Here is a 20,016-nt window from a genome sequence, read left to right as displayed (position 1 = left end):
AGAAGCCAAGCCAACTAGCTTGAAACAATTCAGCAACGGCTGAACAACAATACTTAACCAAGTAACAATGCAGTACTAAACCTAGTAACAATGCAGTACTTAACCAAGTAACAATGCAGGAAAATGAAGCACTGGGCGGGCGCCCAGCATCCTCTACGGACTACGAGAAAAGGATTTATCGGTAGGTAATTAAAATCCTATTTTCTCTTACGTCCTAGAGGATGCTGGGGTTCCATTTAGTACCATGGGGATGTACCAAAGCTCCCAGTACGGGAGGGAGAGTGCTGAGGTTCCTGCAGAACAGATTGACCAAACTTTAGGTCCTCAGAGGCCAAAGTATTGAACTTGTAGAACTTAGCAAACGTGTTCGACCCTGACCAAGTAGCCGCTCGGTAAAAAGTTGTAAAGCCGAGACACCCCGGGCAGCCGCCCAGGAAGAACCTGGGCCTTAACAGATTTTGGACACTGCAGGCCTGCCATAGAATAAGCATGCTGAATAGTAAACCTGATCCAGCGAGAAATCGTCTGCTTAGAAGCAGGACACCCAATCTTGTTGGGATCATAAAGGACAAATAGAGTGTCCGACTTCCTGTGACGAGAAGTTCTCTTCACATAAATTTTCAAATCCCTCACAACATCCAAGTACTTTGAGGTGATTGAGGAGTCAGTAGCCACTGGCACCACAATAGGTTGGTTGATATGAAAAGCTGATACAACCTTTGGAAGAAATTGCTGACGCTTTCTGAGCTCAGCTCTATCCTCAAGTAGGGGCTCTTGCATGACAATGCCCCCAATTCTGACACACGTTGAGCAGATGTCAATGCCAACAGTGTGACCGCCTTCCAAGTAAGAAACTTGACGTCCACCTCCTGTAAAGGCTCGAACCAATCCGATTGCAGGAACTGCAGCACCACATTAAGATCCCAAGGTGCCGTAGGAGGCACAAAGGGTGGTTGGATGTGCAGAACCCCTTTTTAAGAAAGTCTGAACCTCAGAGAGGGCAGCCAATATTTTCTGGAAGAAAATGGACAAGGCCGAAATCTGGACCTTTATGGAGCCCAAGCGTCCCAGTTGAAACTCCACTGAAGGAAATTTCTTGGATTCACACCAAGACACATACTTTTTCCAAATCCGATGGTAATGTTTAGACGTTACTCCCTTCCTAGCCTGTACCGGGGCAGGAATGACCTTTTTCGGAATGCCCTTTCCGAGCTAAGATCTGGCGTTCAACCTCCATGCCGTCAAACGTAGCTGCGGTAAGTCTTGATAGGCGAATGACCCCTGTAGCAGAAGGTCCTCACGAAGAGGAAGAGGCCTCGGATTCTCCAGCAGTAATTCCAGAAGATCCGTGTACCAACCCCGTCTTGGCCAGTCCAGAGCAATGAGGATTGCCTGAACTCTTGTTCTTTTTATTAGTTTGAGAATCCTTGGGATGAGTGGAAGTGGAGGGAACACATACACCGATTGGAACACCCACGGAGTTACCAGGGCATCCACCACCACTGCTTGTGGGTATCTCGACCTTGAACAGTACCTCCGAAGCTTCTTGTTGAGGCGGGAGGCCATCATGGCTATCTGAGGTACACACTATCGACTTGTTACCTCTGCGAACACCTCTGGGTGGAGGCCCCATTCTCCTGGATGGAGATCGTGCCTGCTGAGGAAGTACGCTTCCCAGTTGTCCACTCCCAGTATGAAGATTGCTGACAGTGCCATTGCGTGCTTTTCTGCCCAGAGGAGGATTCTTGTAACCTCTGACATCGCTGCTGTGCTCTTCGTTCCTCCCTGTCAGTTTATGTAGGACACCGCCATTACATTGTCCGACTGAACCTGAATGGCCCGATCTTGCAGAAGATGTGCCGCTTGTAGAAGGCCATTGTATATGGCCCTTAGTTCCAGAATGTTTATCGGAAGAATGGATTCCATACTTGACCACTTTCCTTGGAAGTTTTCCCCTTGGGTGACTGCTCCCCAACCTCTGAGACTTGCATCTGTGGTTTGAAGGATCCAATTTTGAATCCCGAGCCTGCGGCCCTCGAGTAGGTGAGAAGTTTGCAGCCACCAGAGGAGTGAAATTCTGGCTTTTGGTGACGGGTGTATCCGCTGGTGCATGTGAAGATGGGATCCCGACTATTTGTCTAGGAGATCCAGTTGGAATGACCTCGCATGGAATCTTCCGTATTGTAGAGCCTCTTAGGAGGCTACCATCTTCCTCAGAAGGCGATACCCAGATGAACCGATACCCAGGTTGGCTCCAGGACATCCCGTACCATTGATTGGATCACCAACGCTTTCTCCGTCAGTAGAAACACCCTCTGCTCTTCCATGTCGAGTATCATTCCCAGGAAGGGCAGTCTCCGTGTCCGTTCCAAATGTGACTTTGGAAGGTTCAGGATCCACCCGTGATCCTGGAGTAGTCCAGTAGAGAGAGCTATACTCTACAACAACCTCTCCCTGGAAGACACCTTTATCAGCAGATCATCCAGATATGGAATTATGTTCACTTCCTGCCTGTGGAGGAGTGGCATCATCTCTACCATGACCTTGGTGAACACCCTCGGTGCTGTGGATAGGCCAAATGGCAGTGCCTGGAACTGATAGTGATAGTCCAGCAGCGCAAATCTGAGAAGCCTGGTGAGGCAGCCAGATCGGAATGTGAAGGTATGCATCCTTGATATCTAGGGTTACTAGGAATTCCCCCTCCTCCAGACCTGAGATCACCCCTCTCAAAAACTCCATCTTGAATTTGAATTTACGGGTTTAATGACTTTAGGTTTAATATCGGTCTTACCGAACCGTCTGGTTTCGGTACCACAAACAGGTTTGAGTAATAACCTTTGTGCATTAGGTGAGGTGGAACTGGAACAATAACATTTGTTTGACCCAATCTTTGAATGGCTTCCTGTAGGATAGCACTTTCTGTCAGCGAAGCTGATAAGCCTGATTTGAAGAATCTGTGAGGTGTGAGGTCTTGAAATTCCAGTTTGTACCCCTGGGTAACAATATCTTTGACCCAGGGGTCTAGGCAAGAGGATGCCCAGATATGACTGAAATCTTTTAGTCTTGCTCCCACCTGCCCGATCACCAGGCTGGGAGGTCCACCGTCATGCTGAAGACTTGAATGAAGCAGAACCTGGTTTCTGTTCCTGGGAACCTGTTGGAGCAGGTTTTCTAGATTTTCCCCGACTTCCTCTAAAGAAAATGGAAGGGGGTTTGGACGTTTTGACTTTCGCTGTTCGAATGGACTGCAATGTGGACGTAGGATAAGATTTCCTAGTCGGCGGTGTGGCTGAGGGAAGGAAGGTTGACTTACCCGCAGTTGCTGTGGAGATCCACGCATCCAATGCATCCCCAAACAGAACTTGACCTGTGAAGGGTGGGTTCTCCACACTTTTCTTGGATTCCGTATAGGCAGACCATTGGCGCAGCCAGAGTCCCCTGCGCGCCGAGACTGCCATGGAAGAAGCCCTTGCTTTCAGCATGCCCAGGTCCTTCATGGCCTCCACCATGAAACCTGCAGAATCCTGTATGTGACGTAAAAACAATTCAATGTCACTCCTGTCCATAGCATCTAATTCCTCTAGTTATGTGCCTGACCACTTTACTATTGCTTTAGAAATCCACACACAAGCAATGGTGGGCCTTAAAGCCACGTCTGTAGCTGTGTATAGTGATTTGAGTGTAGTCTCAATCTTGCGGTCAGCCGGCTCTTTTAAAGTGGTCGACACAGGGACAGGTAAAACCACCCTTTTAGACAACCGATATACAGAAGCGTCTACTATCGGTGGGTTTTCCCACTTTTTCCTGTCCTCTTCAGGGAAAGGAAAAGCAACTAGAACTCTCTTTGGAATCTAGAATTTTTTCTCTGGGCTTTCCCAGGATTTTTTCAAACAAGGAGTTTTACTCCTTTGAAGCAGGGAAGGTAAGAGAGGATTTCTTATTTTCAGTAAAGTAAGCCTCCACCTGCTCAGGTGCTTTCTCAGTAATATGCAAAATGTCCCTAATGGCCTCAATCATTAAATGCATCAACACCCCCCCCCCCCCCTCTCCGCACATATCCCCATCACTGTCCCCCGTATCGTTGGTATCCATGTCAGCTTGCATTATCTGGGCAAGATCACGCTTTTTTGGATATGTAGTAGGGGTCCCAGATGAGGTAGTGGGAGTTGAACACTGCAATACCTCTACAGAATTCCTCAAAACCTGCATTTGTTTCTCATTATATGACATCCTAGATTAAATCTGTGATATCATGCCCCTTATAGAATCCACCCATGGGGGTTCAGATTCAGAGGGCTGGGAAATTACATTGCAGTCCTGAAAACATGGGATAGACTCTTCAGGAGGAGATACACACTCTGCAGCACAAGATACAGAGTCCTTAGACATGTTAATGTGAGATATACAGCCCCACACACACACACACACAGGAAAATGTCAGACACAGTTTCCCACAGAGTACCTTCAGAGAGACACAGAGTATAAGGAGCCAGCCACACAGCGCCCCAGTAGGCAGTTATTAATACAAACTGCCGGCGCTGACTGAGTAACAATAGGATAAACTACATATAAACACACTCCCCCTTGTCTATAACACCCTGGTACCGCAGAGGATAGCTGGAGTTATGTGGAGGTCAGTGCTCCCTGTCAGTGTTCTGATGCTGTGATCTGCAGGGAGAAAATGGTGCTGGTGAGTGCTGGATCCACTCTGAGGAGAAGTCCCGCCCCCTGTAATGGCACGTTCTCCCGCACTTAGCTATAAAATACCTCAGGCCAGTATAATCAACTAACAGTGGGATTAGTCCCTGATAGCTATAGTTGACCAGTGTAGGGTGATTGCGCTGGCCCAGGACGCCCCTCACAGCGCCGTACACAGTGTGCCGCTGAGCCTTCCGGAGCGCAGCCTGTCAGAGCTGCGCTCCCACCCTTGTGCCGCCATTCCCGCCTGGCGACCCGCTTCCTGGGCCGCCGTTGATGTACTCCCCACTCTTCATTCTTCTGGCTCTGTTAGCAGGTGGCGGCCGTGCTGCCGAAGTGAGCAGTCGCCTCGTGGGCTTGTGATCAGCACCCTCAACTTCAAGTTCTTATTCCCCCCCCTAAGTCCCACGAAGTAGGGAGGCTGTTGCCAGCAGCCTTCCTGTAACCTAATCTCTTAAAAAACAATAAAACTAGAAAAACTCCTAGGAGCTCCCCTAGCTGTGACCGGCTCCTCCGGGCACATTTTCTAAACGGAGTCTGGTAGGAGAGGCATAGAGGGAGGAGCCAGACCACACTATTAAACTCTAAAAGTGCCCATGGCTCCCAAGGGACCCGTCTATACCCCATGGTGCTAAATGGAACCCCAGCATCCTCTAGGACTTAAGAGAAATAAGGGTGAGTAACATGTACAGACTTACCAGCGTATGAGCACACACATAAAGGAATGCTACCTTACCAATGCTTCCAAGAGTAACGTTAGGAGACATTTCTCTGATCCATCTAGAATCTCCAATTCATACGATAAGTTCCCCATCCATTGTTTTACATTGGTGCTGACATAGGACTTGTAGAGTGACTACATCTCCATTTATACTTCATGGTTAGTTACCAGTACAAGAGAGAGCTATATATAAGTCTTATTATAATATTACATTTGTTATTGTGAGTGTTCTTAGGAGGGTGGACACAATGATAGTCTGAGACACAATATTATAAAGCCTTCATTAAAAGTTATGTTTTATTATACACACACATTTACAATTAAGTGTCCCAGAAAGTCGTCTTCTCCTATTGTTTACAAGATTAATATTGTTACAGAAAATGTCACATTTCCATAATGTATTTTATTTCCAGCAGATGGACACACAAGCAGGAACATCTCAGAAGGACATCTAATGTTATCCCCGGATTGTGACATAAAAGATAATGACAGCAGACAGGATTCTCCAGGAGATAACCCCATTACCCCAATTATACATCCAGCTCTATCAGCTGATCCTGGGAAATGTTCTCCTGATCACTCTAATATTGGTGCATCTATTACAGCTCTGACAGTAGATACAGTGTTTCCCTGTTCTATAGATGCCAAATGTTTTACACAGAACACAAACCTTATTACCCATCAACCAGCTAAGGCAGATGAGAGGCCATTTCCATGTTCTGAGTGTGGGAAATGTTTTACACGGAAATCACATCTTGTTACACATCAGAGAAGTCACACAGGTGAGAATCCATTTTCTTGCTCTGAGTGTGGGAAATGTTTTATACAGAAATCAGATCTTGTTAAACATCAGAGAAGTCACACAGGTGAGAAGCCATTTTCTTGCTCTGAGTGCGGGAAATGTTTTACCCTGAAATCAAATCTTGTTACACATCAGAGAAGTCACACAGGTGAGAATCCATTTCTATGTTCTGAGTGTGGGAAATGTTTTAAATACAAATCAGTTCTTGTTACACACCAGAGTAGTCACACAGGTGAGAAGCCATTTTCTTGCTCTGAGTGTGGGAAATGTTTTACCCAGAAATCACAACTTGTTACACATCAGAGAAGTCACACAGGTGAGAAACCATTTTCTTGCTCTGAGTGTGGGAAATGTTTTACCCAGAAATCACAACTTGTTACACATCAGAGAAGTCACACAGGTGAGAGGCCATTTCCATGTTCTGAGAAATAAATAGACTCTTGTCGCACACAATAGACATCACTCAGGTGAGGAACCATTCTATTCTTCTGGAGTATACTTATCATTGCCATGTAACGTTCTTCAAGGTTCTTATCCTATCTCCCCTGCTTCTTGCAATATACATGCTACCACAGGATGAAACAATCCAACGTCATGTCCTCGTTTACCACTGCTATGCCAATGAACTGTCTTTTGGTCCGGGTACTGAGAACCCAATACCAATCCTAAATGTCTAGCTGAGCTCCAGGTGTGGGTGGTGCCAGTTGGCTGTGACTCAGTCCTGGTGAAACAAGTCCTTATGATAGAAGCTCACGACAAAGGGCAGGGCTACAGCTCAGCTTTGCCTACCAACCACACTTACACTTGGGGTTTCAGAGTTACAAAATGCTGATCATGTGCGGAATCTTGGTGTCCTGGATGGTGGAGTGACACTTAGACATCAGGTATCAGCCACAATCAGATCCTCATCTGAGGAACATAGCCAGACTCCAGCACTTATTTCCCTCAGAACCCTCAGAAGACCTACAGTCATGCATGCATTTGTATCATCACACATAGAACACTGTAATGCCCTCTACCTGGGTCTCCCAGCAGAAGAATTGCACCACTTGTAGCTTGTACAGAATGCAGCAGCCAGGATGTTACCTAACCAACCCGTTCCTGCCACATAACGCCCATTCTCTGCTCCCTCACCATCTGCCTTTAAGATGGTGACTCTGGGCCTGATTCAGGTTGGTTCGCAGTGTGCGATCCAACCAGAATTATTGAGAAAACGTTGCGGGCGCATGCGCAGCACCCGTCCTGCGCATGCGCCCTCATTTTCTATGGGGGCGCAGAAAATGTGATTGCCCCTGCCTGTCAATCAGGCTTAGGCGGTGGCCGGGGGCTGGGCAACGCTCCATTTCCAGGAAGTAGATGTGGCATTGTAGGACAAACGGGCGTGATCACTTCTGCTACGTGACATCACACGCAGCTGCCGAGATCGAGAAGAACGTGGCGTGCCTCCTGCGGTCACAGCTAAGCTGAGCCAGCAGGAGGCTTCACTAATTTCTATGATGAAGCAGAAATTGTGAGGTGATCGCAATTTCTCTGACGTCCTAGTGGATGCTGGGGACTCCGTAAGGACCATGGGGAATAGACGGGCTCCGCAGGAGACTGGGCACTCTAAGAAAGATTTAGGACTACCTGGTGTGCACTGGCTCCTCCCCCTATGACCCTCCTCCAAGCCTCAGTTAGATTTCTGTGCCCAGCCGAGCTGGATGCACACTAGGGGCTCTCCTGAGCTCCTAGGAAGAAAGTGTTTGTTAGGTTTTTTATTTTCAGTGAGACCTGCTGGCAACAGGCTCACTACATCGAGGGACTAAGGGGAGAAGAAGCGAACCTACCTAACTGGTGGTAGCTTGGGCTTCTTAGGCTACTGGACACCATTAGCTCCAGAGGGATCGAACACAGGACCCGGCCTCGTCGTCCGTTCCCGGAGCCTCGCCGCCGTCCCTCTTACAGAGCCAGAAGCAAGAAGGTGGTCCGGAAAATCGGCGGCTGAAGACTTCTGTCTTCTCCAAGGTAGCGCACAGCACTGCAGCTGTGCGCCATTGCTCCTCATGCACACCACACACTGCGATCACTGATGGGTGCAGGGCGCTGGGGGGGGGAGGCGCCCTGAGCAGCAATATTAACACCTTGGCTGGCAAACTGGCACCATATATAGCCCCAGAGGCTATATAGGTGCTTTTTAACCCCTGCCAGAACGTTTAAAATAGCGGGAGAAAGCCAGCCGAAAAAGGGGCGGGGCTATCTCCCTCAGCACACTGACGCCATTTTTCCCTCACAGCTCCGCTGGAAGGAAGCTCCCTGGCTCTCCCCTGCAGTCCTGCACTACAGAAAGGGTAAAAAAGAGAGGGGGGGCACTAATTAGGCGCAGTATAACTATATTTATGCAGCTATAAGGGGAAAACACGTTTCTATAGGTGATATCCCTGTGATATATAGCGCTCTGGTGTGTGCTGGCATACTCTCCCTCTGTCTCCCCAAAGGGCTTTGTGGGGTCCTGTCCTCTGTAAGAGCATTCCCTGTATGTCTGCTGGGTGTCGGTACTGCTGTGTCGACATGTATGAGGAGGAAAATGATGTGGAGGCGGAGCAAATGCCTGTGAATGTGATGTCACCCCCTGAGGGATCGACACCTGTGTGGTTGGACTTATGGAAGGAATTGCGTGAAAGTGTCAACTCCTTACACAAAAGGTTTGACGACACAGGACAGCCGGCTACACAGCTTGTGCCTGTTCCAGCGTCTCAAATGTCATCAGGGGCTTTAAAACGCCCGCTACCTCAGGTGACAGATACAGACGTCGACACGGATACCGACTCCAGTGTCGACGATGATGAGACTAGTGTACCCTCCAATAGGTCCACCCGTTACATGATTGAGGCAATGAAAAATGTTTTACACATTTCTGATAATACCCCAGGTACAACAAAAAAGGGTATTATGTTTGGTGAGAAAAAACTACCTGTAGTTTTTCCTGCATCTGAAGAATTAAATGAGGTGTGTGAGGAAGCGTGGACTTCCCCAGATAAGAAATTAATAATTTCAAAACGATTATTGGCAGCGTACCCTTTCCCGCTAGAGGATAGGTCACGTTGGGAAACACCCCCTAGGGTAGATAAAGCGCTGACACGCTTATCAAAGAAGGTGGCACTACCGTCTCCGGATACGGCCACCCTGAAGGAACCTGCTGATAGCTTTTAGGGTAGCTTCCTGCTTTCTATTTACACACACACGGGCATTATATTGGGACCAGCGATTGCATCAGCTTGGATGTGCAGTGCTGCGGCTGCGTGGTCAGATTCCCTGTCGGATAATATTGATACCATGGATAGGGACAATATTTTGCTGACGATTGAGCATATAAAAGACGCTGTCTTATACATGCGTGATGCACAGAGGGATATTTGCCGGCTGGCATCAAGAATAAGCGCTATGTCCATTGCCGCCAGAAGGGGGTTATGGACTCGGCAATGGTCTGGCGATGCCGACTCAAAGCGGCACATGGAAGAGGGCTAGAGGCTCATCCTTTCTGCCGAGAGGTAGAGGAAAAAAGCTGCACAGCTAGTTCCCAAGAGCAGAAGTCCTCCCCTGCGTCCGGTAAGTCCACAGCATGACGCTGGGGCTGCTCAGGCGGACCCGGGTACGGTGGGGGCCCGTCTCAGAAATTTTAGTGCACAGTGGGCTCTCTCACAGGTGGATCCCTGGGTCCTTCAGGTAGTACTTCAGGGGTACAGGCTGGAATTCGAGACGTCTCCCCCCCGCCGTTTCCTAAAATCTGCCTTGCCGGCAACTCCCTCTGCCAGGGAGGCAGTGTTGGTGGCTATTCAAAAACTGTATTCACAACAAGTGATTGTCAAGGTACCCCTCCTTCAGCAAGGAAAGGGTTACTATTCCACAATGTTTGTGGTACCGAAACCGGACGGTTCGGTGAGACCCATCTTAAATCTAAAATCCTTGAACACTTATATCAAAAGGTTCAAGTTCAAGATGGAATCGCTCAGGGCGGTTATTGCGAGCCTGGACGAGGGGGATTACATGGTCTCCCTGGACATCAAGGATGCATACCTGCATGTCCCCATTTTCCCTCCTCACCAGGAGTACCTCAGATTTGTGGTACAGGACTGTCACTATCAGTTCCAGACGCTGCCGTTTTGGTTGTCCACGGCACCGAGGGTCTTTACCAAGGTAATGGCCGAAATGATGATTCTCCTTTGCAAGAAAGGAGTTTCAATTATCCCGTACTTGGACGATCTCCTGATAAAGGCGAGATCCAGGGAACAGTTGGTAGTGGGGGTAGCACTTTCTCGGGAAGTACTACAACAGCATGGCTGGATTCTCAACATTCCATAGTCACAGCTGGTTCCGACGACACGTCTTCTGTTCCTGGGAATGATTCTGGACACAGACCAGAAAAGACTGCTTCTTCCAGTGGAAAAAGCAGAGGAGTTGTCATCTCTAGTCAGAGACATCCTAAAACCGGGTCAGGTGTCGGTACATCAATGCACACGAGTCCTGGGGAAAATGGTAGCTTCATACGAGGCAATTCCATTCGGAAGGTTCCACGCAAGGACATTCCAGTGGGACCTGTTGGACAAATGGTCCGGGTCCCATCTCCAGATGCAACAGCGGATAACCCTGTCGGCAAGAACAAGGGTGTCGCTGCTGTGGTGGCTGCAGAGGGCTCATCTACTAGAGGGCCGCAGATTCGGAATACAGGACTGGGTCCTGGTGACCACGGATGCCAGCCTTCGGGGCTGGGGGGCAGTCACACAGGGAAGAAATTTCCAAGGACTGTGGTCAAATCAGGAGATTTCGCTTCACATAAATATTCTGGAGCTAAGGGCCATTTACAATGCCCTAAGCCAAGCAAGACCCCTGCTTCAGAACCGGCCGGTGCTGATCCAGTCAGACAACATCACGGCGGTCGCCCATGTAAACAGACAGGGCGGCACAAGAAGCAGGAGGGCAATGGCAGAAGCCACAAGGATTCTCTGATGGGCAGAGAATCATGTGTTAGCACTGACAGCAGTATTCATTCCGGGAGTGGACAACTGGGAAGCAGACTTCCTCAGCAGGCACAACCTCCACCCGGGAGAATGGGGACTTCATCCAGAAGTTTTCCGAATGCTGGTAAACCGTTGGGAAAAACCACAGGTGGACATGATGGCGTCCCGCCTCAACAAAAAGCTAAAACGGTATTGCGCCAGGTCAAGAGACCCTCAGGCGATCGCTGTGGACGCTCTAGTGACACCGTGGGTATACCAGTCGGTTTATGTGTTTCCTCCTCTGCCTCTCATACCCAAGGTACTGAGAATAATAAGAAGGCGAGGAGTGAGAACTATTCTCGTGGCTCCGGATTGGCCAAGAAGAGCTTGGTACCCGGAACTTCAAGAGATGCTTGCAGAGGACCCTTGGCCTCTGCCGCTCAGACAAGACCTGCTGCAGCAGGGACCCTGTCTGTTCCAAGACTTACCGCGGCTGCATTTGACGGCATGGCGGTTGAACGCCGGATCCTAAAGGAAAAAGGCATTCCGGAGGAAGTCATCCCTACCCTGATCAAAGCCAGGAAGGATGTCACTGCAAAACATTATCACCGCATTTGGCGGAAATATGTTGCTTGGTGTGAGGCCAGGAAGGACCCAACAGATGAATTTCAACTGGGTCGATTCCTGCATTTCCTGCAAGCAGGGGTGACGTTGGGCCTCAAATTGGGGTCCATTAAGGTCCAGATCTCGGCCCTGTCGATTTTCTTCCAGAAAGAACTGGCTTCACTGCCTGAAGTTCAGACTTTTGTCAAGGGAGTTCTGCATATTCAGCCTCCTTTTGTGCCCCCAGTGGCACCTTGGGATCTCAATGTGGTTTGGGAGTTTCTGAAATTACATTGGTTTGAGCCACTTAAGACTGTGGATTTAAAATATCTCACGTGGAAAGTGGTTATGTTGTTGGCTCTGGCTTCGGCCAGACGTGTGTCAGAATTGGCGGCTTTGTCCTGTAAAAGCCCCTATCTGATTTTCCATATGGATAGGGCAGAGTTGAGGACTCGTCCTCAGTTTCTCCCGAAGGTGGTATCAGCTTTTCACTTGAACCAACCTATTGTGGTGCCTGCGGCTACTAGGGACTTGGAGGATTCCAAGTTTCTGGACGTAGTCAGGGCCCTGAAAATTTATATTTCCAGGACGGCTGGAGTCAGGAAAACTGACTCGCTGTTTATTTTATATGCACCCAACAAGCTGGGTGCACCTGCTTCTAAGCAGACTATCGCGCGCTGGATTTGTAGCACTATTCAGCTGGCGCATTCTGTGGTGGGACTACCGCAGCCTAAATCTGTAAAAGCCCATTCCACAAGGAAGGTGGGCTCATCTTGGGCGGCTGCCCGAGGGGTCTCGGCTTTACAACTTTGCCGAGCTGCTACTTGGTCAGGGGCAAACACGTTTGCAAAATTTTATAAATTTGATACCCTGGCTGAGGAGGACCTGGAGTTCTCTCATTCGGTGCTGCAGAGTCATCCGCACTCTCCCGCCCGTTTGGGAGCTTTGGTATAATCCCCATGGTCCTTACGGAGTACCCAGCATCCACTAGGACGTCAGAGAAAATAAGATTTTACTCACCGGTAAATCTTTTTTCTCGTAATCCGTAGTGGATGCTGGGCGCCCATCCCAAGTGCGGATTGTCTGCTATACTTGTAAATAGTTATTGTTACAAAAATCGGGTTGTTATTGCGAGCCATCTGTTCAGAGGCTCCATTGTTATCATACTGTTAACCGGGGTTCCTATCACGAGTTATATGGTGTGATTGGTGTGGCTGGTATGAGTCTTACCCGGGATTCAAAATCCTTCCTTATTGTGTCAGCTCTTCCAGACACAGTGGGGGTAATTCCAAGTTAATCGCAGCAGGAAATTTTTTAGCAGTTGGGCAAAACCATGTGCACTGCAGGGGGGGCAGATATAATATTTGCAGAGAGAGTTAGATTTGGCTGGGTTATTTTGTTTCTGTGCAGGGTAAATGCTGGCTGCTTTATTTTTACACTGCAATTTAGATTGCAGATTGAACTCACCACACCCAAATCTATCTCTCTCTGCACATGTTATATCTGCATCCCCTGCAGTGCACATGGTGTTGCCCAACTGCTGAAAATTTTCCTGCTGCGATCAACTTGGAATTACCCCCAGTGTCCTAACTGAGGCTTGGAGGAGGGTCATAGGGGGAGGAGCCAGTGCACACCAGGTAGACCTAAATCTTTCTTTAAAGTGCCCAGTCTCCTGCGGAGCCCATCTATTCCCCATGGTCCTTACGGAGTACCCAGCATCCACTACGGACTACTAGAAATAGATTTACCGGTGAGTAAAATCTTATTTATACTCCTGCTCTCCCACCTCACATCATGTCACTGTGTGTCATCAGCCCAGAGATCTGACTAGTCTCCTCCCCACACTCTCTGGTGTATCTCATACATCAGGAGCCATCAGCCCCTATTATACTCCTGCTCTCCCATTACATCATGTCACTGTGTGTTACCAGCCCAGAGATCTAACCAGTCTCCTCCCCACACACTCTCTGGTGTATCTCATACATCAGGAGCCATCAGCCCCTATTATACTCCTGCTCCCCCTCACATCATGTCACTGTGTGTTACCAGCCCAGAGATCTGACCAGTCTCCTCCCCACACTCTCTGGTGTATCTCATACATCAGGAGCCATCAGCCCCTATTATACTCCTGCTCCCCCCTCACATCATGTCACTGTGTGTTACCAGCCCAGAGATCTGACCAGTCTCCTCCCCACACTCTCTGGTGTATCTCATACATCAGGAGCCATCAGCCCCTATTATTCTCCTGCTCTCCCCCTCACATCATGTCACTGTGTGTTACCAGCCCAGAGATCTGACCAGTCTCCTCCCCACACTCTCTGGTGTATCTCATACATCAGGAGCCATCAGCCCCTATTATACTCCTGCTCTCCCCTCACATCATGTCACTGTATCACCAGCAGCCATACTGTGTGCTAGCAGTACCTCTGCCTATGGTATTACATGCTATATTATGTACGCTATGGATGTGTTATTTGTGGCATGGTGCGGGTACTTGCTGGGGCACAGGCTCGGGGTTCCTCATGCCACATGACACAATGCTTAGGAAATATCTGGCGCAGCCCCTGTCATGTATCCACATGCTCCTGTAACAGCCGGCCTCAGGGAATTGGCTAATGAGCTGCTCCTGTTACTGAGTTGGCAGCATCTGAGTCTTGCTACCGTCGCCTTAGGTATATAATACATTTATTGATTTTGTCTATGGGAACCTGCATTCAGAATCCTGCACCTTCCCTACTGATTACCTGTCCCCTGGCACTTGGATGACGGCCTTCTCTGGCTTCTGATCCATGGCCTTAAGGGCACACCAATGGTTAGTAATGGAAGTATCTTCAGGTGCGTTTACCTTCAGCATCCATTAATATATAATCCTGCAATCTCCAAGGTGGTAAAGGAAGGGTAGCGGGAAAAGGTGACCAGGACCCTATCAGAGGGGGGTGATCAGACCATGAAAATGCTGTCTGTAGAAAAATTCAAGTGACCAGGTTCTGGGATATAATGTGATAAATATGGAGACTGACACAGGACATATTATAAAGGATAAGAATTTATTTCTCTAAGTTACAACAATGAAAACCTGCAAATAACAAGTTATACTCCGTTACAATAATAGCAAGAACAAATTATTATACTCAGCTCTTATCTCAGATGTTATAAGATCTGTCCCAGATGATGGTCATCGATTATGTAGTTTAAACAATATAGTTCAGTCGCCCTCAGGGTCCCTCTTGTATAGCTGCGAGAATGCTCCCGGCGTTCAGGGTCCCGGAACCTCTGGAATCGAACAGCTAACTCCGGTCACGTGATGCGCATCACGCGATCGGACAACCTTGACGTATGTTTCGCAATGATGGCTTGCTCACAGGGTGATGATATATATATAGATATATATATCATGACATAGTATCTGTGACAACAAATCACCTCACTGTGTTATTTCTTAAGCAGGTAATTCATTATTATTTCCTGCACTCTTACCTGTGTTTATAAATACACATATGAGAAAATTTGGTTTGTGATCACTGCACGGAACATTTTGGAAGCAGTTACTGCTTAAATTCTACTCGGGCGAAAGGTCTAAGCGCAGCTATTTGCGGTCATACCCCACTGGAGATGCCCAATCTCCTCTGATCTTGGAAGCCAAGAAGTGGAGGGCCGGGCCAGTACTCGGATGGGAGACCACCTCGGAACACCCAGGTACTGCAATTTATCGCTACTCACTGGATCCACTCGCATACTAAATTGCAAGCAGTGAACAAATTTAGTGTACCGAAAATTGGATATATGACCTATGATTCAATCCTCTGCAATAACTTTTTTTTTTTAAGTCGATTATGCAGATTAAATGATGGTCATAAATAAGTTTTTTCTGTAACACGGAGATACTACTTTATTTATCATACCTCATAATTATTTATTATAACACCAGGAAGGAACCCGGTTACCCAGATATCATAGCCAAGGCTATATATAATGTTTAATATACTTTTTATAAATTCGCACTTATTGGTATAATTAGAACTCTCTATTATTAAACTTAATCAATAAAATTTATGATCTTAACAGATATCTATACTAGATTACTTTATGTCTGAAATTGAGTGCTCCCCAACAGGAGTCAACTGTTTTTCTGCTTCTTTTGTATTAAGATTAATATTGTTACAGAAAATGTCACATTTCCATAATGTGTTTTATTTTCAGCAGATGGACACACAAGCAGGAATATCTCAGAAGGACATCTAATGTTATCCCCGGATTGTGAAATAAAAGATAATGACAGTAGACAGGATTCTCCAGGAGCTAACCCCATTACCCCAATTATACATCCAGCTCTATCAGCTGATCCCTCTGATCCTGGGAAATGTTCTCCTGATCACTCTGATATTGGTGCATGTGATACAGCTCTGACAGTAGATACAGTGTTTCCCTGTTCTATAGATGCTAAATGTTTTACACAGAACACAAACCTTATTACCCATCAACCAGCTAAGGCAGGTGAGAGGCCATTTCCGTGTTCTGAGTGTGGGAAATGTTTTACACAGAAATCAGATCTTGTTACACATCAGAGAAGTCACACAGGTGAGAATCCATTGTCTTGCTCTGAGTGTGGGAAAAGTTTTACATACAAAACACTTGTAATACATAATAGAATACATACAGGTGAGAAACCATATTCCTGTTCTGAGTGTGGGAAATGTTTTACATACAAAACAACTCTTGATGCACATAAGAGAAGTCACACAGGTGAGAAGCCATTTTTTTGCTCTGAGTGCAGGAAATGTTTTATCCGGAAATCACAACTTGTTACACATCAGCGAAGTCACACAGGTGAGAGACCGTTTCCATGTTCTGAGTGTGGGAAATGTTTTGCACACAAATCAGATCTTGTTAGACATAACAGAAGTCACACAGGTGAGAAGCCATTTTCTTGCTCTGAGTGCGGGAAATGTTTTACACGGAAATCACAACTTGTTACACATCAGCGAAGTCACACAGGTGAGAATCTATTTTCTTGCTCTGAGTGCGGAAAATGTTTTACCTGGAAATCACAACTTGTTATACATCAGCGAAGTCACACAGGTGAGAAGTCATTTCCATGTTCTGAGTGTGGGAAATGCTTTGCACAGAAATCAGATCTTGTTAGACATAACAGAAGTCACACAGGTGAGAAGCCATTTTCTTGCTCTGAGTGCGGGAAATGTTTTACACGGAAATCACAACTTGTTGCACATCAGCGAAGTCACACAGGTGAGAATCTATTTTCTTGCTCTGAGTGCGGAAAATGTTTTACCTGGAAATCACAACTTGTTATACATCAGCGAAGTCACACAGGTGTGAAGTCATTTCCATGTTCTGAGTGTGGGAAATGCTTTGCACAGAAATCAGATCTTGTTAGACATAACAGAAGTCACACAGGTGAGAAGCCATTTTCTTGCTCTGAGTGCGGGAAATGTTTTACACGGAAATCACAACTTGTTACACATCAGCGAAGTCACACAGGTGAGAATCTATTTTCTTGCTCTGAGTGCGGAAAATGTTTTACCTGGAAATCACAACTTGTTATACATCAGCGAAGTCACACAGGTGTGAAGTCATTTCCATGTTCTGAGTGTGGGAAATGCTTTGCACAGAAATCAGATCTTGTTAGACATAACAGAAGTCACACAGGTGAGAAGCCATTTTCTTGCTCTGAGTGCGGGAAATGTTTTACACGGAAATCACAACTTGTTACACATCAGCGAAGTCACACAGGTGAGAATCTATTTTCTTGCTCTGAGTGCGGAAAATGTTTTACCTGGAAATCACAACTTGTTATACATCAGCGAAGTCACACAGGTGAGAAGTCATTTCCATGTTCTGAGTGTGGGAAATGCTTTGCACAGAAATCAGATCTTGTTAGACATAACAGAAGTCACACAGGTGAGAAGCCATTTTCTTGCTCTGAGTGTGGGAAATATTTTGCACGGAAAGCAGATCTTATTACACATCAGCGAAGTCACACAGGTGAGAGGCCATTTCCATGTTCTGAGTGTGGGAAATGTTTTGCACAGAAATCACATCTTGTTGTACATCAGCTAAGTCACACAGGTGAGAATCCATTTCCTTGCTCTGAGTGTGAGAAATGTTTTACCTGGAAATCACAACTTGTTACACATCAGCGAAGTCACACAGGTGAGAAGCTATTTCCATGTTCTGAGTGTGGGAAATGTTTTGCACACAAATCAGATCTTGTTAGACATAACAGAAGTCACACAGGTGAGAAGCCATTTTCTTGCTCTGAGTGCAGGAAATGTTTTATCCGGAAATCACAACTTGTCACACATCTGCGAAGTCACACAGGTGAGAAGCCATTTTCTTGCTCTGAGTGTGGGAAATGTTTTACACAGAAATCAGAACTTGTTACACATCAGCGAAGTCACACAGGTGAGAGGCCATTTCCATGTTCTGAGAAATAAATCAGCTCTTGTTGCACACAATAGACATCACTCAGGTGAGGAACCATTTTAGTCTTCTGGAGTATACTACTTATTGCCATGTAATGTTCTTCAAGGTTCTTATCCTATCTCTTATGCTTTTTGCAATATACATGCTACCACTGGGTATAATAATCAGACGTCATGTCCATATCTACCACAGCTATGCAGATGACCTGCCTTTTGCTCCAAGTACTGAGAACCCAGTACCAATCCTAAATGGTAGTCTAGCTGAGCTCCAGGTGTGGGTGATGCCAGTTGCCTGTGACTCAGTCCTGGTGAAACAGGTCCTTATGATAGAAGCTCACCAACAAAGGGCAGGGCTACAGCTCAGCTTTGCAAACCAACCAGACTTACGCTTGGGGGTTCATAGTTACAAAATGCTGATCCTGTGTGGAATCTTGGTGTCCTAGATGGTGGAATGACAGATATCAGGTATCAGTCACAATCAGATCCTCATCTGAGGAACTTAGCCAGACTCCAGCACTTATTTCCCTCAGAAGATCTACCTACAGTCATACATGCACTTGTATCATCACTCCTAGAATACTGTAATGTCCTCTACCTGGGTCTCCCAGCAAAAGAATTGCACCGCTTACAGCTTGTACAGAATGCAGCAGCCAGGATGTTACCTAATCAGCCCGTTCCTGCCACATAACATCTATTTTCTGCTCCCTTCACCAGCTGACTGTAAGATGGTGACTCTGGGCCTAATTCAGGTTGGATTGCAGTGTGCAATCCACACGGAATTATTGAGAAAAAGTTGCGGGCGCATGCGCAGCGCCCGTCCTGCACATGCGCCTGCATTCTCTGCGAAGGGCAGCAGAAAATGCGATTGCTCCTTGTTAATCAGGCAGAGGTGGTCACGGGGTGGGGGGCAATGCTCCATTTACAGGAAGAAGATGGAGATTTGCAAGTGCGGACGGGAGGTGGACAAACGGGGGCGTGATCACGGTGGCTGCATGGCATCACACGCAGCTGTCGCGATAGAGGAGAATGCGATGGGGCTATGCTGTGCCGCCAGGATGCTTCACTAATTTCTAAGATAAAGCAGAAATTGTGAAGCGATCGCAATTTCTGCTTCATCAAGGGGGAGGCGCCGGTCAGCATACTGGGGTGGCCTTGCCCTGCGATGAGTGGCCCCTAGCACGCTAGAAAAAGGATTGCAAATTCTGCTAATTAGCAGCATCTGCTATCCTTACTGATTTACTGTATGCCCCTATTACAGAATCTTACTGACTCTCCCAGCCCTACATGACCAGGGTACATGTACCAGAAGCAGCTTCTGCCTCCTTACTGCCCTGGTTACTTCCATCTGTTGATGAAGGACTGTTAGTAGTACCATAAATCCCCAAGCAGTGTTTAGATGTCGGGGAGACAGGTGGGTGGCAGTGGCAATAGTGGGGGAGAGACTGGGTGGAAGGAGACAGGGTGGTGGCAGTAGTGCGGGGAGACAGGTTAGTTGGCAGCAGTGGGGAGGACAGGGCGGTGGTAGGGGGGACAGGGTGGGTGGCAGTAGTGAAAGAAGACTGGGAGGGTGGCAGCAGTAGGGGGAGACAGGGCGGGTGACTAATGGAGGGAGACGGGGCAGGTGGCAGTAGTGGAGGGAGACGGGGCGGGTGGCAGTAGTGGGGGGGAGACAGGGTGGGCGGCAGTAGTGGGGGGAGGCAGGGCGGATGACCGCAGTGCAGTACCTGGGACTGCTGAAGGCAGTAAAGAGCTGTATGGGTCCCGCACAGAATCAGT

General features: G+C 47.5%; 1 protein-coding gene and 1 pseudogene across 1 annotated transcript in view; both read left to right on the top strand.

Annotated features, from left to right (window-relative positions):
* The window catches only part of LOC135057025 (zinc finger protein 585A-like), a 37,241-nt gene extending 17,501 nt beyond the window's left edge, over nt 1-19,740 (top strand). The window contains exons 7-8 of the mRNA XM_063962887.1: nt 5,833-6,621; nt 16,292-19,740. Of these exons, the coding sequence (XP_063818957.1) occupies nt 5,833-6,621; nt 16,292-18,252 (2,750 nt within the window). The 3' untranslated portion in view covers nt 18,253-19,740. The remainder of the gene's footprint in view (nt 1-5,832; nt 6,622-16,291) is intronic.
* On the top strand, nt 15,386-15,505 carry LOC134896406 (5S ribosomal RNA; annotated as a pseudogene).
* Nucleotides 19,741-20,016: the final 276 nt, after the last annotated feature.

Source organism: Pseudophryne corroboree, chromosome 3, assembly GCF_028390025.1.
Source record: "Pseudophryne corroboree isolate aPseCor3 chromosome 3, aPseCor3.hap2, whole genome shotgun sequence".
Taxonomy (NCBI): Eukaryota; Metazoa; Chordata; class Amphibia; order Anura; family Myobatrachidae; genus Pseudophryne; species Pseudophryne corroboree.
This window is presented reverse-complemented; position numbering and strand designations above follow the sequence as displayed.